The 26,100-nt window shown below is 42.2% G+C and overlaps 1 protein-coding gene across 3 annotated transcripts in view; it reads right to left on the bottom strand.

The window, feature by feature from the left end:
• Positions 1-4,485: 4,485 nt before the first annotated feature.
• negr1 (neuronal growth regulator 1) overlaps positions 4,486-26,100 on the bottom strand; it is a 394,158-nt gene continuing 372,543 nt past the window's right edge. For 2 of the 3 annotated variants that reach the window (XM_071344522.1, XM_071344523.1), the window contains one exon: positions 4,486-12,407. In XM_071344522.1, the coding sequence (XP_071200623.1) occupies positions 12,307-12,407 (101 nt within the window). In that variant the 3' untranslated portion in view covers positions 4,486-12,306. Of the gene's footprint in view, positions 12,408-14,669; positions 14,729-26,100 lie in introns of those variants that run through there. The other variant, XM_071344524.1, reaches the window with a different exon arrangement.

Genomic DNA, 26,100 nt, shown 5'->3' with positions numbered 1-26,100 from the left:
TTATTTTATTTTTTTATAATGAATTTAATGGTGCTCTGTGGGATGTTCAAAGTTTCGGATATTTTTTTATAACCCAACCCTGATCTGTACTTCTCCACAACTTTGTCCCTGACCGGTTTGGAGGGCTCCTTGGTCTTCATGGTGCCGCTTGCTTGGTGCTTGTTGGTGTTGCAGTCTCTGGGGAACTTTCGGAACAGGTGTATATATCCAGAGATCAAGTGACACTTAGATTGCACACAGGTGGACTTTATTTAACTAATTATGTGACTTCTGAAGGTAATTGGCTGCAGCAGATCTTATTTAGGGTCTTCATTGCAAAGGGGCTGAATACAAATGTACGCCCCACTTTTATGCTTTTTATTTTTTTGAATTTTTTGAAACAAGTACATTTTTTAATTTCACTTCGCCAATTTGGACTATTTTGTGTACAGTCGTGGCCAAAAGTTCTGAGAATGACACAAATAAAAATGTTCACAAAGTCTGCTGCCTCAGTTTGTATGATGGCAATTTGCATATACTCCAGAATGTTATGAAGAGTGATCAGATGAATTTTAATTAATTGCAAAGTCCCTCTATGTCATGCAAATAAACAGAATCCGCCAAAAACATTTCCAATGCATTTCAGCTCTGCCACAAAAGGACCAGCTGACATTATGTCAGTGATTCTCTCGTTAACACAGGTGTGAGTGTTGATGAGGACAAGGCTGGAGATCACTCTGTCATGCTGATTGAGTTCGAATAACAGACTGGAAGCTTCAAAAGGAGGGTGGTGCTTGAAATCATTGTTCTCCCTCTGTCAACCGTGGTTACCTGCAAGGTAGTACAGTACAGAGCTTGCTCAGGAATGGCAGCAGGCAGGTGTGAGTGCATCTCCATGCACATTGAGGCGAAGACTTTTGGAGGATGCCCTGGTGTCCAGAAGGGCAGCAAAGAAGGCACTTCTCTCCAGGAAAAACATCCGGAACAGACTAATATTACGCAAAAGCTACAGGGATTGGACTGCTGAGGACTGAGGTAAAGTCATTTTCTCTGATGAATCCCCTTTCCGATTGTTTGGGACATCCGGAAAAAAGCTTGTCCGGAGACGACAAGGTGAGCGCTACCATCAGTCCTGTGTCATGCCAACAGTAAAGCGTCCTGAGACCATTCATGTGTGGGGTTGCTTCTCAGCCAAGGGAGTGGGCTCATTCACAATTTTGCCTAAGAACACAGCCATGAATAAAGAATGGTACCAACACATCCTCCGAGAGCCACTTCTCCCAACCATCCAGGAACAGTTTGGTGACGAACATAGCCTTTTCCAGCCTGATGGAGCACCTTGCATAAGGCAAAAGTGATAACTAAGGGGTTCGGGGAACAAAACATCAATATTTTGGGTCCATGGCCAGGAAACTCCCCAGACCTTAATCCCATTGAGAACTTGTGGTCAAGCCTCAAGAGGCTGGTGGACAAACAAAACCCCACAAATTCGGACAATTTCCAAGCATTGATTATGCAAGAATGGGCTGCCATCAGTCAGGATGTGGCCCAGAAGTTAATTGACAGCAGGCCAGGGCGGATCACAGAGGTCTTGAAAAAGACCCACTGCAAATATTGACTCTTTGCATAAACTTCATGTAATTGTCAATAAAAGCCTTTGACACTTATGCTTGTAATTATACTTCAGTATTCCATAGTAACATCTGACAAAAATATCTAAAGACACCAGTGGCGTGCCGTGGGCCTGGGGCCTGGGCCTTCAGTGAGGTCCTACACAGTCCCACCCGAATTAATCCACCTCTTATTACCATCATTATGATGCCATGGCTCTAGACACTATACATTTAGACAGAAACACAATTTTTGAAATTGACAGTGATAAACAGTGGGTAAACAGTGTTTACCCAAAAACATGACACAATCAATGAGTCTTTTCAATATTTCCCTATTTTTCTTCACCTTTTCATTGTGCAGCTCCGTTGCCCTGCGCACTTGTTCGTTGAGCTGTAGATCCACTCGGGTGTCCCCAAAAGTTTTCAAAAGCACCATTGCTTGTAAGTGCCCAGCCGTACTTTGGTGTCTCGTTGCTGCCTTGGTTAGAAACTCAAGTTTGCAAAGCCAGTGTAGCTCCAAACACCAAATCGATCACTTGCAAATAATAGGCATTCCCAGCAGTACAGTTTGCAGTGCTTCTCGGAGCCTGTGAGCCATTGATAGCGCTCGTAGTTGGAACTTTGAAAGTGGCGAACGAACCCCTTTCCCGCCTGTGACAGGCTTTGTAGCGTCGGCGTCCGGCGACCTCTCTTTTCTTGAAAAGTTCGTCTTGAGAATGGCGTTATAATTATATCCTCGACCAAATCGATATCTTCTCCTCCTTCCGCCATTGTGGGTTGAAAAAACAGCTTAGTAGTACGCAAATTAATTCATTTATCAAATTCAGTTTCCTAGTTTTGAGGTTCTGCATAGACCTGCCCATAGGACCTTCCTCTCAATATTGGTAATCCAATCAAAAGACGTGCACGCACTACGCCTGCTAGCTGGCTCCTGTGTAACACTGGAGCCAGCCAGCAGGCGTACAATAGCCAACTCTAAAGCTGATTGGTTGACACTAAATTTTAATTTCCATTCACTTTAAGCTACAAGCGCCCGCACTGTTGATTCTGAAGGCCTGAGGGCAGATTTTAGAACCCTGGCAACACATGATGGCTGAATATGATTGGATAAAAGATCTAACATAAAGACCAGCCTTCCAAATCTCAACCTGGGGCTGGAAGCAGTGCAACCAAGAGGAAAGCTATGAAGAGTATAACTCTTACTCTGGGGAATAATTTAATACATATTTGTGGGAAAATATATTTATATAGAGAAGGCCTTGCTGGCCCTGACGGCCCACCACTGAAAGACACTGAAGCAGCAAACTTTGTGGAAATTAATATTTGTGTCATTCTCAAAACATTTGGCCACGACTGTACGTACATTACATGAAATCCGAAGAAAAATATATTTAAATTACAGGTTGCAATGCAACAAAATAGGAAAAATGCCAAGGGGGATGAATACTTTTGCAAGGCACTGTAATCTTTATAAAATATTTTTTTTCCTTAGATCTGCAAATACGATGACAGATTCATGCAATGCTTTTACTTTATAGGAGATCTTTCCACCCCTACTCTGGTCCATGGTGGTCTGCAAACCCACAACCTTCTGGCCCGCAGTCCTGAGCATGATCAATATTCCGGCGTTGCCATCTAATGCTTATGGGACGAAGAAGAGTTTCTAAAACGAAATATCTAAGGCTCTGGTCTGTCCAACAAGTGAGTGTAAACGGTGACATTTTCTCTGCTATACACCTCGTTTGAATTATTATTTTGGGTATAGGGGAGAGTGACTTGTTGTTTTTGTTCAAGCGTTCGGGGAGGGTTTAGGTCAAATAAATTTTTCTGAAAGGAGGGCCATCCACTTTCGTTTCCGAGTTCCGATTTTCTCCATGTAAACGTTATTTTAAATAACATTCACTCCCTAACACAACAAAATGTGGAAGAAGTGAAGGGGTGTGAAAACCTTTTGAAGGCACTGTATATACTTCTGCCGAGACGCACTTTTAAAAGGGATAGTGCGAGATTGTGGCAATAGTACGAGATTTCTACTTACCCAGAGTCAGATGAACCAAATAATAAAGTAGATTTCATTGAAGAACAGTGCATATGCAAAGTTTGGTCAAAGATTGAAGATTTGTGCTGTTTGTGGGCTGGTTGGGATGTCTGGAAAGGGGGGAAACAACATGGTAACTACTAATGGTAGTTACTGGCTACTTACCTGGTAAATACTTAGTTATTACCATCTTATTACCCAGTTATTACCGAAGTGGTACCAGGATTATATACTCCTATCCGCCAGAAGCCACTTGTGGATTTGATAGCTTTAACACAATTCCACTGCTATATAGATGTTGGCTTAAGCGGATCTGATTGAATAGAGTCAATGGTTTGGAATAATTATTGCTCTATACACCTACAGAATAGCTGTGAAACCATGGCAGTTTTTTAATCGTGGGGGATCTAAAGAGTGTGATGTAGCCTTCATCAGTACTCTGTAGCACTCTGCATCAGGCCACTGCAAATTAGATGTGTGGGTGGGAAGGGGGCAATTAGACTGTATAGCAGGACTAGTCAGCGCCGGTCCCAGAGGTTTGCTGTCTCCAGATTTTGGTTCCAGTCAGTTATTCAGCCACCGACCACACTGATTTAGCACTCTCTTCTCAGCTCTGACATTATTAATGATTTGAGAGGGGCTGAAGTGTCGGTCAATGGCCACTTGTACTTGATTTGGCTGGACAGTGAAAATCAGCCTTGTTGGAGATACTCTTCATACCGGAGCACCGATAGTCTAGGTAGACAAATGTTGCATACATTTCTGTGTGAAATAACAACGTGCACATATCAGTGTCTCTGGTGACAGTGGCCCAAAAGTCACTTCACTGCTCAAATCAGACAATACAGAGCATCCTACAGTTCCATCATAAACTGCCATTTATTAGTATCAAACCACTGCTACAAAAATTACATCAAACATGATGAAAATTAACTTGCATACGTGCTATACACAATGTAAGCTTTAAAGTAATTAAAGTACATGATTTTTTTTGTTGTTGACAAATATCAATATATATCAATGCCACTTAAAGCCATATATGTCATTCCAGTGATCTAGAGCCTATAAATATACAACTATATCCCTGGTGGCTAAAGGACCTTCATACACATTTGAGTAAAGATAACCATTTCAAATTTCTCATCACAAAATTTTCTAAATGATGATTTGAGGATGAAATAAATTGCCACATTTTTTTTATCTACACAAATATTTTTTGTTATGGTGTAACCATCTACTCCACATAATCATCAACATCGTTGTAAAAAAAAAAGGTTATAATGAAATAAACATATGTACAGAGAGAAAGATATATAAGACAAGGAAATGCTGCACCTCATATTTCGAAGACCCCAGTATCAGAGATTATTAGGAAATAGACTTGCTAATTGGAAATTTGTGACAGGCACACAAGTCAATACTTTAGTGTACAGTACACGATTTTCAATCACAGATAAAGACGGTAGGTTACTTATTAAGACAGATAAAATAGGAAGGAGGTTGGTTTGAGCGTATAACGCGAATGTCTAGCAACCCGAAGGTTGCGTGTTTGAATTTCATCACCGACAACTTTTGCATTTTAGCTACTTTGCAACTACTTAGCATGTTAGCTAACCCTTCCCCTAACCTTAACCTTTAACCTAATTCCCAACCTTAACCCTAACCTTAACCCTTAACTACTTAGCTAGCATGTTACCTAACCTCTAACCCTAGCTCCTAACCCTAACCTTAACCCCTAGCCTAGCTAATGTTAGCCATCTAGCTAGTCTAGCTAACGTTAGCCACAACAAATTGGAATTCGTATAATGTTACACAAATGCGTTATGAAGAAGATCGTGTAATACACATTAAATGTGTTGTGATGAAAATCTTGTAATACACACAAATAAAGTGTATTTTCCGTGTGCATGTCACGAATTTCGAATGAATAATGATAGTGTGTGGATTTTGAAAGGTTGCCTGGGTGAAAAAGCAAATTGTTGTCTACTCTGTGCTTCATTCCATAGAAACTAATGGCTCAGTGAAATGTCATAAATTGTTCCCTCTTACACTCAACATCATGTGGTTGTTGGTTATGATTAAATCAATGATTTAAAGATCATCCTGGCAAGAACTCAGGATTTGCCATGTCATTCAGTCTGAAACAATAAAATGTGCCATCGGAGGCACAAAAACAAAAAACGAATTGGATTGTACTGTATTTAGTTTCATAGTGATATTTTTTATACAACACCCTGCTCGGTCCTTTTTGAAACTGACAATTGCTCTCAAAGTTTACATAAAAACATTTCTCACTGTGCGATTCAGTCATCAACTGCACATGGAGACTATCTATGATTAGATCGCTTGCTTTTAAATGTAGCATTATCGGAGTCTCTGCATCAGTGCCTTGCCTACTTATTTTCCAGCTCAGTGAAAGTACTGAGGGAGAGATTGACAAATACTTCATAGTATGCCTTTTAAAGCCACACGTTCCACCTTTTAGCAGCTATTGTACTGTCGAAAAGGATACTATCAACAGCGAGATAAATTCATGCCAATCACAAATAAAAAATGGACAATTTGAAAAGTTCAAGACAGGTACTGCAAACCAGATATATATATATATTTTTTACATTACTATTTTCCACCACACAATGCTGTATGAAGACTCGCCTGAAGATCAGTTATCAAAAATCTAGAAGGGGTCTGTGGCTCGGGTTGACAGGGGCGAGGAGAGCTCTTGCCTGCTGTGCTACAAGCGTATTCACTGAGTTGAATGTGAGTACTTTAAAAACACAGAGGTTTTTACTCAGTATGCTGCTCAGGGAGTGGACACAGAGGGCCCGAGCAGGCAGCACCTCCAGCGTTTGACAAAATCGGCCAGTAAAAATTGACAAAGGCACAGGAAGGATTTTATTAACCGCAGGGTCAGAGGAATCGCCTCTCTCAGAACGGCTCTGGCCATTCTCCATTCACTCAGCCAACAGATGCCTTTGTGAAGAGCCAGGCAAAAGCAAGAGAGAAAGAGGCCGGACAGCATCCTAATCATCTCGATAAACAGCAGCATATCCTCTCATACTGCCAATCAAGCAATAGCAAGTTGTTCGAGGACAAGAAATAAACTGTTTTCAATACTCAAAGCCTGAGTAACAGTCACCAATGTAAATTCTCAAATTTTGACATAGCATAAACAAGTGTCAAATAACTCTTCCGGGTCATTTAGTCTAAGTATGATTGTATAACCGGCGCCAGTGTGCTAGGTTAGCATAAAAGCTTTGCCTCCCTGAACTTGCCTCTGACTGGGCTTGAACCAGCGTCCTCTACCTCGCCAACACACGTGACCGCCCGCATGACAAAATATAAACTGTTTTAGCTATACAAAAGATGCGCCATCGGGGACATTTCAAGCTAGCTGTGGAGTGAGGTTATGGTATGTTCTTAACTCCGTTACACATGTTTTACAAGACAATAGTAGACTTACAAATGATGCTGTTTCAATTACTATTGTGTGTGTTGATGAGATAACAATCGGGAGTGGCCACGCACTTCGGTTTTGGCACTGTGATTCAATGGAATCTTACATTAGCTACTGAGTTTCACATTAAATTGACAGTTCACTCCAAAAACTAAGTTTGTCATATGTTGAGATTAGTCCACGTCCCACACCATGTACCTTGTAGATCCATCTGTAAGCCCCAACTACAAATTAATGGAAAAGAGAAAGGCATATGGCTGGATCTACACAACAGATGACATGAGAAATTGACTCATCTTGACATTATTCTACTTTTGGGGTCTGAAAACTTCCCTAATTGTAGAGAGAGTCTGATAAATGACTAACACGTCAAATGCTTTTCTATCCATTGGCAGCTGGTATGACGAGTTTTGTCTGCTTGAACGGCAATAGCTCAGATACACAATAAAATGACCCCAGGAATTGATAGAACATCGCTCAGAGATGCACACCAACGATATCACATAAAAAAATGGGTGTATCTTTCCTGAGTTCTGAGTATTGTGCAGTCATTTTTTAATTAGACAAGTCAGTTAGAAGGAAATTCTTATTTTACAATGGCCTACCCTAGCCAAACCCACCCCTAACCCGGACGACACTGGGCCAATTGTGCGCCGCCCTATGGGACTCCTGATCACGGCCAGGATCGAACCAGGGTCTGTAGTGACACCACTAGCACTGAGATGCAGGGCCTTAGACCGCTGCGCCACTCGGGAGCCACGCAGGGGTAATCAGTAATCAAATTATAAAGATACAATAAAAACACACTTAAATAAGGTTTGCCCATACTCTCATTGACTTCCTATAACGATGTGGATTGATTTTAGCTGAGGATGCTTTAGACTAACTGGGTGTTGTTTTACTGTATTTTGCTTGGAATGTAACTATTACACTATCTACAAGAAATCAACTGTTTTCACAGCATACTGCAATGAAACACTGTATGAAGCCTGATCATTTATTTTTTATTTTTTACATTTTACCACATAAACCCAATACAAGCAAATAGTTGCAGACAAAATGGGGGAAATTATCCACATCTGATCAAATGATCTTAACCTGCATGTAGCACATTGCTTGTATTATTGAACAGCTTAATATGACTGGTGATGTTTAAGCGATAACATACAGCGAATTCAAGATGTGGAATGATTAAGCAATCATGAATCTTTTGATTTTGTTGAAATACTTATGCCCTGTAAATGACCTTTCTCCAAGGGCCTTATCTAGAGGTGCAATAATTGTTTTATAAATGAGGCTAGGATATGGTATCTAACGTATTATTTAAATACTTTAAAGGCACATTCAGTACATTACTTGTTCCCCTTGTGGACTCATTTGACAGCTGTTGTTTCATTATTCAAAACAATGCCTTCTATTCTGTATTCAAAGCGTTGAACGTTTAAATTGAGGGATTATCACAATATCAGGTGAGTTGAAGAACACTCTTTGAAGTCGTCCCCAATACTGCAGTGGTAAAACTCAAGGGAAAAGTCAGAGCTTGGCCTGGTCGTAATTGCATGAATACTTAAATATCCTCTTATCTGAAATGTGAAAGCTGAATGATTTTCTGTTAACAGCTAGCACAGAGACAGGTCACCTTATTCACAGGGGGATAACCTCTGCAGATGTGTGCCAGGGCCTCATTTTTGACAAAGTGAGGAATGAACATGGTTCAAGCCTAATAAACACAACCTTGGTTTTCAAATGTACTCTGATTTGGATTATCCTCTGTTGAAATTACAACTGTTGTTGTGACCCACCTCTTAAAGTTAGAGTGGAAAAGTAATGTTCATTTATCTCTTTGTCAAAAAAGAAACCCTGTTCCTTCCTGTCCAATAAGAAACACTCAATTTAGTTTTCCATTGCAAAACATTTTAAAGCGTTTTTTCTGTTGTGTACCCTAATGAACATGACCCAGGTATGTTAGTCTAATTTAAACAGCACAAGCTTTTTACCCAAATGCATCCTGGATTGGTATAGTGGACTGTGGCACAGTGGTGTCCGCATCAAACACTGTCTAGGAAACATCTCAATAGATGGAGGGGGGAGGGATCATTATAATTTTTTTGTTTACCTGTGCTACAGACAGCACTACTTTTGTGAAGAAAAAAAAATGTGTGTGTTCACACGTGGCAAGTGTTTGCACATTCACTCAAAATATGCACCCAGCGGGGTCACAGGACCAAGTTTGGAAAACCCCGTTCTAGATAACTTGAAACAGTCTAACCAGGTCTTGTAACTCGAAATTGCCGAGGCTAGCTATCGCTAGCCAACTTCATTCACCAATTAGCTTCAGCTGGCTGGTGTGGGACTGTGGCAGAGTTGGTTTGACTGTGGATAGCCTATCTTTGGGGCTAGTTAGGGACTGTCAAAAAAATGACAGAATGTAAATGGGACAATATTTTTATGTTGGACACCTTTTAGTCTCATTGAATGCTTTCAATATTTGTATATGAATTTCTACAAGTTATTGTTGGTTTGAGGTTAAGTTATTGAAATTCGGAGCTATTGAAATGCCCAATAGGGATATCGAATGTCAAACCAAATTGACCATGGGCATTAAGATCGGTCCGCGTGGAGCTGCACTCTGAATTGATGATTACTTGAGTGCTGCCAGCTGTGGGCAGGGTTGAAATAAACCCAACCCAAGGAAAACTGTTACAGTACCCTTCATTCCATTACATAAAATGTTTTCCTATCATCTCGCAAATCTCGGTTTTGGACAAGACTGACTTTATGATCTAAATGATCCTGTTTACTTAAATCGATACCGCATAGGCTGTTTTTAAAAGGAGACGTTTGTTTTTAGGGGCAGTTGCTCTTTAACTCAAATGTGTAATTTTAAGTCTGTTAACATCAGGAAACATCAGGAAATTGCAAATAATAGTGACTATATAAATGGTCTTGGTTAATGCCAAATTGTATAATCAAAATAATGAACACACAGTACATTTTACATGATGAAATAATTCCATGTTCTGAGCTGCTTAGACAGGCAACCAACACACTCCATGCTGTCACCAATGTGCCACTCTTACTAAGACTTGAAAATAGCAACACAGTATTTTCACATAAATACTCAAGTTAGATTCAAACAAAACACAAATGGATGTAGCCTGGTGAGTTTTAGTATGCAATGCTCTTTTTTTTGTCATAGAGCTGAAACATTCTTAAAACTGGTTTTACCCATAAAAGTATTGATTATTTGTAAACTGGCCACCTTAAAACACAGGTTAATTTTGACATGCAGCACAATCATACTCTCTGCACATCATCAAACAAGTGTGTGAAAACTAAACTACACACCGGCTCTACCAATAAGATCAAAAGGAATCCTATTTTCTCCAAATATACACACAATTGACTCATTTCTATTATACTGTTATATTGGTTCACACCACCTCAGTTTCAAAAAGTAGATAATTAGATTGCAAACATCTCTTTTTTAATCTATTGTTTTGACAAGAATCAACAACAGTGATGGCATCTAAATTAATTGACAACATTATAAACTATGCCATACTGTGTTTCATTGAAGTAATTTCACATATCCAGATTCACGTTTTAAATCGTTTTTTTGTTGTTGTTTTTTACAGTGTTTTCACAAAGGAAGATAATAAATCTAATTCTGACCCATTTTGCATCATACTTACATTTAAACAAGATTATATGGTGCAGTATTTTCATATACCACAAAACAGGCTGAAAACAATTCCAGTACAAACAAAATAATAAAAACAGAAAATTAACCAAAACAAAAATGTCTTCACTATATATTTTAAAAACAAAACACTACACAATCAAAAATAACAGCAAGTACAGTATTTGTGCTTTCAGATTTATATCTCGATGGCTATGTTGTCTCCGGTTTTATAGTACACGTTTTGTTCATTAGACCAATCTGTGTTTTAAGAAGTTGGCAGACATAATTCCCTTGTCCTGTGGAAGATATGATTCATAAAACTCAAACTGAAACACATCATAATGCATAAATCCTCTTTATCCTCCATTTACCAAACCCATCTTGGTTATTTAAAAGTTTGATCTTAAATTAGAAGGCTAATGTTATTTGTAAATTTCGGGATGGAAAATATTTCCATCTGTCGAGATCCATAGTTAGTCAGCGTTAAATGTTGTCTTAAACTTTACTATATTGGAAGATCTTTACTAATACCTAAGTATCCCTTCATGTTCAGGTCCTCTGTAAACTTGTAAACGCATCTCTCTCAAACCATAGAAATACAAATGAAAAACTGTAAACTTAAACTTTATTGTCCTCAGAGAGGAAAACTGTCTTCCCTTCAGTATTGAAAATGAGTGAGCTGTTTTCTGATTAAATGGTAATTATGTAAATTAAATTACCCCCCCCCCAGACTACAGTATGTTACCAGTACTAACGTAAACACTTGCTACTCTGTTCACTGCCTGGTCAAATATGAGTGTCAAGTATATATCATATATTTAGGACCCCTGCCTGAAAAGAAAGATTACTATTCCAATAGTCAAAAAAGGAAAAATTCTTTGGGACAGACAACATGTTATGGGGGTGTGATGAAAGGCTCTGCATTCAAATAGAATATGGCCAAGATCAAATATGTCTGAAATGTTCCCTTTCCAATGTCTATTGTGCAGCATTTCAGCTATTGTATTATTATAATAGCACATCTCAAAATATGTCATCATTCTACCATGCTCTAACCTTAATTTGTAATGAATGGTATCTAAAATGATGCTTTCCTTTTTAACCCTGTATACTTTCAATACTGGCCACAACATTGGTATGGAAATGATGCATTGATGTATTGAGGGACACACAATGGCATCTTTTGAGCCATTTACAAAAACTGAGATGAAAATGTCAATTTCCGCATCACCACCTCCTGGTGAGAGAATAATAAAATAACTCATTTCGGAGCTTTCATGGTCTTTGAAAGGGGACAATGAGCACTGATTCACAAAGTGGACAATCAAAATAAAAAAAACTAACGATTTTTAAGTATTTACATGATGAGAAATTCCACAGAAATAAAACGATCATCCCCACATAAGTAATGCTGATTATATCCCACACTGCTTTCAACAAACTGTACCAGATTTGATCCAGACATGAGCATTGTCAAAGGATTCATAAATGCTTGAAGGGCTCTTTACAGTCATTGTGTATGGCTGCCCTTCCACTAGTACACACTGATGAAGGAGGAGAGAGCCAGGATCAGGTACCGACAGGCCAGCAGGACTTCCGCTCTTCCTGTACTCCCATACGGCGCAGTGTTTGGCGCTGCGGGCAGGAAACAAGAGACACACTGATTAGTATGATTGCACTTTCACCACACCGCACCTCTTTTTCAGTCATTTTGTTCAGTCATTTGTTTCAGTCGTTAGCAAACCACCAATAACTGCTACCGTTTACCTAAGCTCTTACGACGATTGTGAGTCCGATGGCAAACAAATCCATTCTGTTCCAAGAAACAATGTCCTCGCTGTGTTAAGACACTCTTAAAACCCTGCATTTTGACATCTCAATTCATGTTTAAACCATATTCCTTCCCTCTATTGAGTCCTTTTATACATGTGGAAACATACGTGTGACTCTCATATTGACACAGTGGGTAAAAGAGGTAACAGGGAACGAGGAGAGGAGGAAAGGAAGCAACTTATTCTACTTGAATGTGGCGCTCGAATGTGCTAGTCAGACACGGCTGTGCTCTCTGCTTTCTACGGAAATGATGATCCTGACCAGTGGAAAGAACCCAAAATAGCCAGACTACAGTATGTTACCAGTACAAACGTAAACACTTGCTACTCTGTTCACTGCCTGGTCAAATACGAGTGTCAAGTATATATCACACATTTAGGACCCCTGCCTGAAAAGAAAGATGACTAATCCAATAGTCAAAAGAGGAAAAATACTTTGGGACAGACACATTTTATGAGGGTGTGATGAAGGGCTCTGCATTTAAATAGAATATGGCCAAGACCAAATACACTCTTAAAAGGCTGCATTTCGACATCTCAATGAATGTGTCAACCATATTCCTTCCCTCTATCGAGTCCTTTCGTGTACGCGGAAACATACGTGTGACTGATATTGACACTGTCGGTAAAATAGGCAACAAGGGAAGAAGGAGAGGAGGGAAGGAAGCAACAAATTCTACATGAATGTGGTATTCGAATGTGTTAATCAGACGCAGCTGTGCCATCTGCTGTTTCCAAGGAAATTCTGATCCTGACCAGTGGACACTAGTACAGTGGTGCTTCATGAGCAAACACATCTCTCTGGTCTCTGGAGAGATGCTTTCGAGCAGGAAGGAATGGAAAGGCTTTCATTTTGAGGGAGGGGGAGGATCACACACAGACACACACAGACACACACACGTGCTACCAGGCAGGCTCAGCTCTACCTGGGGAAATCATGTGGAGCACAGCCCATCACAGTAGGGTGCCTCTATTTACACACCTATGTAATTAGTGCCGCATGTAATTCCTCCGATGTGGACATTGGTTTGCATATACATACTGCACTGGTGTATACGCAAGCAGTTACTTACTCTCTGACATACACGCAAGCAAACACACACTGCAACAACTTCTACAAATGTCTTCAGATTTGTCCACACACCTCTGTATTTTATATGTTGGGCTGTTGTCAATTTATTTTGTGTTTGAATAAGATCCTGTCGTGGATTATATATCTTAGTGTCATGTGGTGAGTTGCTTAATGACAGGAAAGTGTAGTACATATTTCAATTTGTTGGTGTTCACAAAACAACTTGGTGGTGACAGTTATTTTTGTGAATTACAGAAATTTGACAGCAAATGTGAAAAGCTACACATCTCATTTCAGCCTGCAATTTTTCCCGAATTTTGCTCTGGTATTATGCTTGTTGTTTACCTATTACTGTGAAAACTGTACTCTCCAACAAATGGAAAGCAAAAAAAGAAAGGTTTGAATAGAGGAGAGAAAATTGTGCAAATTGTGATGGGGGTTTGTAAGATGCATGAGCAGGCTGTGGACTGCAGCCTCTCTCTTTCTCGCTTTGCTCCCATCCATAGCGGAGGATAATGACACAGTTTTCCTGGGCTGCTAGAGCCGAGATGGTTACCATGGCAACAGCTCATGTCCTGCATGGCCCTATTGCCGGAGCTTGAGTGTGCATTGTGTAGCCTTGCTTACAAAATAATTCGGGGGCCATATAAGCAGATCCTCTTCCCCTTCTCGGCTATAGGATTCCTTATCCGAGCTGTGGACATGGCATGGCATGGCTGCTGGGTCAAAAGCACAATCAGCGTAATCTCCTGTACAATTTTCTTTTTCGCCTCTTTTTTTTAAGCACATGTGCATAATAAAAACATCTATCCTGAGTGTTTTTTCTGGTCTAAAGTCAAGTGTGCCAACAAACACCATACCCTTCTCGAGCAGAAGTAATTAAAGAGAGTCTATATTACCTGCTTCTTAGCAATGCTTTATTTTGTGCTTGTTTTAATATCCCCCTGCGCCTTTTCTAAACCGGGCATCTATTGTTTTGACTGTGTGGGTTGCAACTTGCCATTTTAATTAACTCCCCAACCAGGATCTGCCTCGAACACGATTCCTCTCAGCTTTTAACATGAAGGGAATGGGAGGGAGGGATGGAGAGGGGAGAGGGGAGGGGGTAAGGAAGAGGGAAAGAGAGAGAGAGATATATAATTGTGCATGTACATCAGCAAAGCTACAATGAAGCACTAGAATCCAAGACAATATATCACACAGAAAACAAGGCGATGAGTCAAGCCTGTTCAGAGAAAAGCACGTTCCAAAAGGAAATAGGCTAGTGGCAAGGCATCCACATTTTTTAGATACCCATACCTGAGGCAGAACAAAACACAACCAGGATTTGTTTTCAATCTCTAATGTCTCCCATTAATGAAAAAGATGGTTGTGAAAAAAAATTCTGCTGCAAAAGTGGTTAAATTTATAGCTATTGTGACACACCCTCCAAACATCCAGAATGATGCCAGGCTGGAGGGGTGGTGGGCCACATAAGCTCATGTAACCCAAAATTGCAAGCTCTGATTTTGTCAAAAATGAGGAATACAAGTAGTCAATTGTCTGTCCTACATACACAAACCGAACAACATTAGGATATCTTAATGCATCTTAGAAATATAGACCTGTAAGCGCAGAGACAAAATATGCGGACATATCAAAGTTTTGGTAGCGAGACAACTTTCTAAGTCAAAGTTGCTCTCATTTAGTGCTGTACGGTCCTGTCTGACAAGAATACATATAGTTACGCGTCTTTCGATGTCGTGCTATAGTTATCGACTCTAAAATCAAATCAAATGAAATTGTATGTGTCAACATGCGCCGAATACATAAAAAAATAAAGGAGAGCCGCACACTCTAGGAGCTCAGATGCAAAAATATTTATGTCCAACGTTTCGACAGACAAGCTGTTTTCATCAGGGTATAATGACAAACACTGCGGGATGACTCATTTATATAGTGTCAAAAGACACAAAGGTGTCTAATCATGGCCGGGTGTGGCCTGATATCATTGGTTAATTCTCATATGTTAAAATAGCATACAAAAAACATAAATGGAAGCTCCCGATCATAGATACAATTTGGCAACATATATATAAATATATATAAATGAGTCATCACGCAGTGTTTGTCATTATACGCTGATGAAGACAGCTTGTCTGTCAAAACATTGGAAGTAAATATTTTTGCATCTGAGCTCCTAGAGTGTGTCCTTTATTTTTTTAAGCATTCCACTCCGCTAGCCAGCACCTCGCCTAAATAGGTGTGCGTTTCTTTCGCCTCTAGACATGCGCCGAATACAACAGGTGTAGACCTTGCAGTGAAATGCTTACTTACAAGCCCTTAACCAACAATGCTTTAAGAAGTTAGGAAAAAAATAAAATAGATAAGGAAAAAAATAGAAAATAGAAAATAAAAGAAACAATTAATTAAATACCAGCACTAAAATAACAAGCGAGGCTATACACAGGGGGCACCGGTACAGAGTCAATGTGCGGGGGCACAGTTTAGTTGAGGCAATTGAGGTAATATGTACATGTAGATAGAGTTAAAGTGACTATGCATTGATTATGAACAGAGAGTAGCAGCAGCGTAAAAGAGGGGTATGGGTAGCCCTTTGATTAGCTGTTCAGGAGTCTTATGGCTTGGGGGTAGAAGCTGTGAAGAAGCCTTTTGGACAAAGACTTGGTGCTCCGGTACCGCTTGCCATGCGGTAGCAGAGAGGACAGTCTATGACTAGGGTGGCTAGAGACTTTGGCAATTTGTAGGGCCTTCCTCTGACACTGCCTGATATAGAGGTCCTGGATGGCAGGAAGTTTGGCCCCAGTGATGTACTGGGCCTTACGCACTACCATCTGTAGTGCCTTGCGGTCAGAGCCCGGGCAATTGCCATACCAGGCAGTGATGCAACCAGTTAGGATGATCTCGCTGGTGCAGCTGTAGAACCTTTTGAGGATATGAGGACCCATGCCAAATCTTTTCAGTCTCCTGAGGGAGAATAGGCTTTGTCGTGCCCTCTTCACAACTGTCTAAATGTGTTTGGACCATGATAGTTTGTTGGTGATGTGGACACCAAGGAACTTGAAGCTCTCAACCTGTTCCACTACAGCCCTGTCGATGAGAATGGGGGCGTGCTCAGTCCTCCTTTTCCTGGTGTCCGAAATCATCTCCTTTGTCTTGATCACGTTGAGGGAGATATTGTTGTCCTGGCAACACACGATCAGGTCTCTGACCTCCTCCCTATAGGCTGTCTCATCATTGTCGGTGATCAGGCCTACCACTGTTGTGTCATCGGCAAACTTGATGATGGTGTTGGAGTCATGCCTGGCCATGCAGTCATGAGTGAACAGGGAGTACAGGAGGGGACGGAGCAAGCACCCCTGAGAGGCCCCCTGTTGAGGATCGGCGTGGCGGATGTGTTGAGAGGCCCCCTGTTGAGCGTGGTGGATGTGCTGAGAGGCCCCCTGTTGAGGATCAGCGTGGAGTTTGTTCCCTACCCATACCACCTGGGGGCGGACCATCAGGAAGTCCAGGATCCAGTTGCAGAGGGAGGTGTTTAGTCCCAGGGTCCTTAGCTTATTGATGAGCTTTGAGGGAACTATGGTGTTGAACGCTGAGCTGTAGTCAATGAATAGCATTCTCACATAGGTGTTCCTTTTGTCCAGGTGGGAAAGGGAGGTGTTGAGTGCAATAGAGATTGCATCATCTGTGGATCTGTTTGGGGCGGTATGAAAATTGGAATGGTTCTAGGGTTTCTGGGATAATGGTGTTGATGTGAGCCATGACCAGCCTTTCGAAGCACTTCCTGGCTACAGACGTGAGTGTTACGGGTCGGTAGTCGTTTAGGCAGGTTGCCTTAGTGTTTTCGGGCACCTGGACTATGGTGGTCTGCTTGAAACATGTTGGTATTACAGACTCAGTCACGGAAAGGTTGAAAATATCAGTGAAGACACTTGCCAGTTGGTCAGCACGTGCTCGGAGTACATGCCCTGGTAATCCGTCTGGCCATGCGGCCTTGTGAATGTTGACCTGTTTAAAGGTCTTACTCACATCGGCTACAGAGAGCGTGATCACACAGTCGTCCGGAACAGCTGGTGCTCTCATGCATGTTTCAGTGTTACTTGCCTCGAAGCGAGCATAGAAGTAATTTAGCTCGTTTGGTCACTGTGGGGACGACGTCATCGGTGCACTTATTGATGAAGCCAGTGACTGATGTGGTGTACTCCTCAATGCCATTGGAAGAATCCCGGAACATATTCTAGTCTGTGCTAGCAAAACAGTCCTGTGGCTTAGCATCAGCTTCATCTGACCACTTTCTTATTGACCGAGTCACTGGTGCTTCCTGCTTTAGTTTTTGCTTGTAAGCAGGAATCAGGAGGATAGAATTATGGTCAGATTTGCCAAATAGAGGGCGTATGAGAGCTTTGTACGCATCTCTGTGTGGAGTAAAGGTGGTCTAGAGTTTTTTTCCCTCTGGTTGCACATTTAACATGCTGATAGAAATGAGGTAAAACTGATTTGAGTTTCCCTGCATTAAAGTCCCCAGCCACTAGGAGGGCCGCCTCTGGATGAGCGATTTTTCTGTTTGCTTATGGCTGTATACAGGTCATTGAGTGCGGTCTTAGTGCCAACATCAGTCTGAAGTGTTATATAGACAGCAACGAAAAATATTGATGTAAACTCTGGTAAATAGTGTGGTCTACAGTTTATCATGAGATACTCTCCCTCAGGCGAGCAGAACCTTGAGACTTCCTTAGATTTCGTGCACCAGCTGTTGTTTACAAATATGCATAGGCCACCGCCCCTCGTCTTTCCAGAGGCCGCTGTTCTATCCTGCTTAAAAAGCTTAAAACCTACCAGCTGTATGTTAATCATGTTGTCGTTCATCCACGACTCGGTGAAACATAAGATATTACAGTTTTTAATGTCCCGTAGGTAGGATATACGTGCTTGTGAATCGTCTATTTTATTATCGATTGATTGTAAATTGGCTACTAGGGCCGATGGTAAAAGGTAGATTACCCTCTCAGCGACGGATCCTTACAAGGCACCCAGACCGTCGTCCACAATATCTCTGTCTTTTCCTCCTTCAAATGACGGTGGTGAGGGCCTTGTCGGGTGTCTGGAGTAAATCCTTCTCATCCGACTCGTGGAAGAAGAAGAATTCCTCCAGTACGGGGTGAATAATCACTGCCTTGATATCAAGAAGCCCTTTTCGGTCATAAGACACGGTGGAAGAAACATTATGTACAAAATATTCTTCCGCGCCGTTATCTAAGGAAAACAAGTGAGCTCAGACATTGAAATTAAATGTTTTGGGGTCCACGGTTCCTTCATTTGATATCTTTAGCCCCTGCTATTGTGATTTAGTCAGGGGGCCACTACAGATTGTATTTGTGGCCACCCTGGATTGTCTCAAATCCATTATGGCGTCCAAAATACAATATCACTCATGCACATGACGACAGTTTTGGTGTAACTCTATTTTATTCAGAATCCAATATGGCCAATATAATTACATTCAAACACCATCGCCTGCATATAAATTGCCCTGGTTTATTTTGTGTTGTGTTATTCCTCTTTAAAAGGGTTTCATACAACTTTTGGTATAACTCGGACTGTGAGTGGCACTGCCATGCCCCTGTTGTGTTAAATAGCTGAAGCCAACTAGCGTTTCAAAGGGTGTTCATGTTTTTCAGGACAAAAGCACGTAGTAGCATAACCAAGTTATAGGAAAGCAACCTGTAATACAACAGTCAGCTACTCTAGTAGCGTATATGTACAGCTCCTCTTTCCCATCTTTTCCTCACTGAAACTAAGTGTGCAAGGTTGATTCAAAGTCTTTGAGGTGGCCAAGACATCATTGTGTCCTAACAGGGTGAGGAGACAAAGTAGCCATTCTTGAGCTCCAACAATAAAGGACACAGTGAAATAAAACAATAAAATATATAATAATATTACTGAACAGTTTACCAGACCAATGCATTAGTCACCACAACATGAGAGCTCATTCTTCACATGCGAGTCCAGTTCAGGTGTCACATGGGCTGGCCACCCATGGGTGGTAGCAAAATAGGTACATATGAGGACAATGAACGCCAGCTAAGGCCCACTAAGTTTATGGTATTTGTTGTCAATGAGTGTCAGGTTGTGTTGGTTTATTGTAGTGAGCACTTGCCTTATGTGTTTGTTATCATGTGTGGTTTCATCCACCCCATACATCACAATGTCACTGTGGCACCGTGAGAGACATGGGCATAACTGTGGCTGAAGGACTCAGCAGCATCATGGACAGAGCCACCCACCGCAGCACAGGAGACAGGTGCACTCACTTCAGCACCATGGACAGCGGCACTGGCTGCATGACAGTGGACAGTGGCACTCAGTTCCTCACTGTGGAAAGCTGCACTACCTTCAGGATCAGGCCAGCCGAAGATAGCACCACAGCTCCGCTCACCCAACACACCTGTGCAGGATGAATCAACTGACTGGCACAAGACCGCAGCCTGGACCTCACTCAAGTGGAGCAGTTAGGAAGGCACAGCGACAGTGCGCCTACTCTCCCACTTACACTGTGTTTCTCTCTCCTTCCACAGACTCCTCAGAATGAGAGTTATGGGCGCAAGAGACTACAGGTGGCCACCATCTTTAACCACCCTCTTGCTTGAATGGCTTGTGGACTAGAATGCCAGAGACACTAAAAGCTAAAGTAAAAGCATTTTGTTGTGTTTACTCATTGCCACTTGTGTAGTCGGGAACACCCACTCTTCCCGACATATGGTGGAGAATGCGTGCACCTCAGTGAACACATTTTTTTTTAATTCTGTTTATTTTTGCATAAGAGTGGAACCATGTTTAATCATGGAGTTGGAAACTTGAAAAACATGCTGGGACAACTCATAAATCTTCATGGAGTCAGTCAACAGACCTCCAATATCATAGCAGAAAAAAATGGCTGAAGCCACAAGGCAACTCTGTGGATGAGGTGATCGACAAAGTTGTCCTGGATCAGTTCATGAGAGGCCTTCCCTATGATCTGCACAGCCACCAAACAATGCCATAAGACTTACCACGACATGATTCAGCTGGTGGAAAAGTTGGAGGCCTCAAAAGATGCACTTAAATTAACAAACAGGAACAACCTCCACCTATATAACACAACATTTTAACTCAAGAAAATATGAGCTTCTGAAAACAACCGCTTACTTCCCAGCCAGAGAGAAGCGACATAATGTTGGCTGGTGCGGAAAATGTGGTGCCAAAGGAGACAATACTCATTAGTGGCGATACTCACATGTTGGCACTAAGACCGATGAGCCAATGACTATAAACCCAAGGGTAGCTGGCCAACCCCCTCACACCAGGGATTGCCACCTGCTAGACCTGAGGGAGGGGGGAAGTGAGGTACCCACTTGCCAGTATCTAGTGCAGGTGGGCTCCCATAACCTAATGGCTCTCTTGGACTGTGGCAATTCCAACACCCTGATATGCCCAGAGTGGATTCCTGTAGGGTCTCTTCGAAACCACAACACCCTACCCCTCACCTGTATCCATTGGGACATCCGTGACATACCGACAGCTTGCATCCGGCTCAACACTGATTGTGTGGCACGAATGGTCATTGCAGAGGTGATGCCAGAATTTATAACCCCTCTGCTCCTCGGTCGAAACTGCCCGTGATTTGAGACAGTCTTTGAGGCTGCTGGGGTAAGCAAAAATGCCTTTCGCACCTCCTCTGTTCTTCACCACACTCATAGACCCAAGCCTTTGATGCCTGCTCAGAAGGGGCAACATACTAAAAACTGTTCTTGCAGCAGAGGTAATTGAAGGTGCTGCTGGGTGATGCTGCACAACCAGACCAGCCTGATGACAGCAGAGATCCCGCTGATGTGGAAGGTGAGCCTCCCTCTACTTATCAATTAGAGAGACCAAAACCACGCAAGTGCCTTAGAAAGGGTCCAGGAGGTGGATGGTAAAGTCCTGGGAGACTGGCCTTTGGTGACTCCTCACTTCGTCCTTCGTCAAGGGCTACTACAGGGTTACAGGGTCTACAGGGCTCCTAGTGCCCAAAGTGTATGTTCCAGTTGTTCTCTAACTGGCCCACTCTTACGCCGTGGGCGCTCATTTTGGGTGAGGAAAAGACAAGGGAACGGATCCTACAGAAGTCTTACTGGCACGGAATATACATGGCACGTTACTTTCGGATGTATCACACCTGTCAACTGACTGCCCCAGTAGGGCATTCCTGAGCTCCTCTCATTCCGCTACCCAGCATTGAGACCCCATCTGATAGAATAGGGATAGACCTAGTTTGACCTTTCCCAAAGTCTGCACGAGGATACAACATATCCTGGTGGTGGTAGACTACGACACCAGGTGCCCGGAGACGATTCCCCCAAGAACCATCACCACCAAGGCTATAGCCAAGGAGTTGGTACATATGTTCGCCAGAGTGTGCCTTCCTAGAGAAATCCTGATGGACCAGGGGACCCCTTTCCTGTCAAGGATCATGTGGGACATGTGTAAGCTCCTGAGGATCAAATAGTTGCGACTTCGGTCTACCATCCACAAACTGATGGACTGGTAGAGTAGTTCAACCAGACCCTCAAATAGAATGTTGAAAAGAGCGTCGGACCAAGGAAAGGACAGGGATCATCTACTGCCTCATGTCCTCTTTCCCATTCATGAAGTGCCCCAGTCCTCCACAGGGTTCTCCTTTCGAGTTCCTCTACGCTCACCGCCCAAGAAGGGCAGACACTTAATGTGTTGTGAAAAGTAATGTCATGTAATAGTTTTAATAGTATATACTGTAACTGCCTTAACCTCTGGTGGCTGCAGGGGCAGTATTGAGTAGCTTGGACCCACTGGGAATGTAATGAAAGAAATAAAAGCTTAAATAAATCATTCTCTCTACTATTATTCTGAAATTTCACATTCTTAAAATAAAGTGGTGATCCTAATTGACCTAAGACAGGGAATTTTTACTTGGATTAAATGTCAGGAATTGTGAAAAACTGAGTTTAAATGTATTTGGCTAAGGTGTATGTAAACTTCAGACGTCAACTGTACACCTGTTCTGAAAGGCCCAGAATCTGCAACACCACTAAGCAAGGGGCACCACCAAGCAAGCGGCACCATGAAGACCAAGGAGCTCTCCAAACAGGCCAGGGACAAAGTTGTGGAGAAGTACAGATCAGGGCTGGGTTATAAAAAAATATCAGAAACTTTGAACATCCCACGGAGCACCAAGAAATCATTATAAAAAAACGGAAATAATATGGAACCACAACAAACCTGCCAAGAGAGGGCCGCCCACAAAAACTCACGGACCAGGCAAGGAGGGCATTATTCAGAGAGGCAACAAAGAGAAAAAGGATAACCCTGAAGGAGCTGCAAAGCTCCACAGCAGAGATTGGAGTATCTGTCCATAGGACCACTTTTAGCCGTACACTCCACAGAACTGGGCTTTACGGAAGAGTGGCCAGAAAAAAACATTGCTAAAAGAAAAAAATAAGCAATCATGTTTGGTTTCGCCAAAAGGCATGTGGGAGACTCCCAAACTTATGGATTTTTGTATTTTATTTTACCTTTATTTAACTAGGCAAGTCAGTTAAGTACAAATTCTTATTTTCAATGACGGCCTAGGAATAGCGGGTTAACTGCCTTGATCAGCGGCAGAACGACAGATTTTTACCTTGTCAGCTCGGGGATTCGATGTAGCAACCTTCCGGTCTCTAGGATGAAGGTACTCTGGTCAGATGAGACTAAAATTGAGCTTTTTGGCCATCAAGGGAAACGCTATGTCTGGCGCAAACCCAACACCTCTCATCACCCCAAGAAAACCATGTTGTTTTTCATTGGCAGGGACTGGGAAACTGTTCAGAATTTAAGGAATGTTGGCTGGCGCTAAATACAGGGAAATTGCTCAGGGAAACCTGTTTCAGTCTTCCAGAGATTTGAGACTGGGACGGAAGTTCACCTTCCAGCAGGACAAGGACCCTAAGCATACTGCTAAAGCAACACTCAAGTGGTTTAAGGGAAAACATTTACATTTCTTGGAATGGCCTAGTCAAAACCCAGACATCAATCCAATTGAGAATCTGTGGTATGACTTAAATAGTGCTGTACACCAGCGGAACCCATCCAACTTGAAGGAGCTGGAGCAGTTTTGCCTTGAAGAATGGGCAAAAATCCCAGTGGCTAGATGTGCCAAGCTCATAGAGACATACCCCAAGAGACTTCCAGCTGTAATTGCAGCAGAAGGTTGCTCTACAAAGTATTGACTTTGGGGAGGTGAATAGTTACGCACGCTCATATTTTTTTATTTTTTTTTAACATATTTCTTGTTTGTTTCACAAGAAAAAATATTTTGCATCTTCAAAGTGTTAGGCATGTTGTGTAAATCAAATGATACAAACCCCCCAAAAATCTATTTTAATTCCAGGTTGTAAGGCAACAAAATAGGGAAAATGCCAAGGGGAATGAATTCTTTCGCAAGCCACTGTATCAATGGCTGATGGACATTGTCCTGCCGCCACATCGGGACCTGGGAAGACCACTTGGAGAAGGTAAGCCGTGTCTTGGGTTCTCTCTGACAGGCAGGCCTGACAGCCAACCTGAAAAAGTGCTACATTGCACAGAGTGATGCGCAATACCTTAAACATACCATTAGTCGAGGACTCATCAAAACACAGGAGAAGGTTGAGAAAATCTGTAACTGGCCTTATCCAACCACCAAGATTCAGGTGATAGCCGGCCGGTTACTACCGGTGGTTTATTCGGCAGTTTTCTGCTCAGGCGTCTCCCCTAACAGACAAGACCTGGAAGGCCGAGCCGGAGAAGGTTAAATGGAGCTTAGAAGCCGAGAAGGCTTTCAAGGACTTTCAAACATCCCTCTGTTCAGGACCAGTCCTGATGTCAACAGACTACTCTTTCGTCATCCAATCAGATGCCTCTGGAACTGGAGTGGGAGCAGTCCTGTCCCAGGTCTGGGATGGTGAAGAACATCCCGTGTTATTCATCAGTCGAAAGGTCCTACCTAGGGAATGGGTGTATGGGAGTGTCTGGTTAGAAAATGGGCTGTTTTCTCCCTGTCTTACTATCTCTTGGGATTGCTGTTCACCCTGGAGACAGACATTGCACCCTTGCAGGGGATGGCTAAGGCTAAGGGCACTGATGACCTGCTGGTTCTTTGAGCTACAACCATACAACTTTGTTGTTCAACACAGACCAGGGTCTGCTTATGGGAATATTGATCCCGCTCCCGGGTTCGTTGTCTCTTCTCTTCTGCCAATTCCTCCCAGGGTTCAGAGCTAAGTTCAGTTCAACACTGTGGAAGGCTGCACTATCTTCAGCACCAGGCCAGCCGAAGTCGGCCCCACAGGTCTGCTCACCCAACACACCTGTGCAGAATGACTAATCAGCATACATGCAAGGCATTCCCTAATCAACTGACCGGCACAAAAGTGCAGCCTGGACTTCAAGTGAAACAGTTAGGAAGACAGCCACAGCGTGCCTACTCGCCCACGTACAGTGTTTTTCACGCTCTCCTTCCACAGATTCATCAGAAGGAGAGTTACGGACTCTGCCAGTGAGGCCACACCGCCGCAAGAGTCTACAGGTGGCCGCCATCTTTAACCACCCTCTTGCCTGAATGGTTGTGGACTAGAATGCCAGAGATGCTAAAAGCTAAAGTAAAAGCATCTGAAACATGAACTCATTTGATGTGTTTACTCATTGCCACTTGTGTAGTTGGGCACATCCCATGCTTCCTGACAGTCACCATATGGCAAGATAGGATAGTGGACATGTTTAAAAATATATACATTTAAAAAAATGTATGTGCCAGCTCAACCCAAACAGCAAAAGAGTGCACCAGAACATCCCTATGCGCATCAGAATTGCAGTGAGCCAGCGGAAGGTTATGTTGAATTCAGGCAGCCATATTGGACTAGCAATGAATCAAAGCTTACTTCTAAATAATGAGGTGATGGCAGCAGTGTATGTGCAAAGTTTTAGACTAATCCAATGAACCATTGCATTTATGTTCAAAATTGTGTATCAAGACTGCCCAAATGTGCCTAATTGGTTTATTACATATTTTCAAGTTCATAACTGTGCACTCTCCTCAAACAATAGCATGGTGTTATTTCACTGTAATAGCTATTGTAAATTGGACAGTGCAGTTAGATTAACAAGAATTTAAGCATTCTGCCCATATCAGATATGTTTATGTCCTGGAAAATGTTCTTGTTACTTACAACCTCATGCTAATCACATTAGCCTACGTTAGGTCAACCGTCCTGTGGGGGAAACACCGATCCTGTAGAGGTTAACAAGTGACATCAATTAGGGATCATAGCTTTCACCTGGATTCACCTGGATAGTCTAAGTCATGGAAAGAGCAGGTGTTCTTCATTTTTTGTACTCTCAGTTTATATAGAGG

Source organism: Salvelinus alpinus, chromosome 16, assembly GCF_045679555.1.
Source record: "Salvelinus alpinus chromosome 16, SLU_Salpinus.1, whole genome shotgun sequence".
In the NCBI taxonomy this organism is placed as follows: Eukaryota; Metazoa; Chordata; class Actinopteri; order Salmoniformes; family Salmonidae; genus Salvelinus; species Salvelinus alpinus.
The sequence above is the reverse complement of the archived record's forward strand: the minus strand, read 5'-3'. Positions and strand labels throughout refer to the sequence as shown.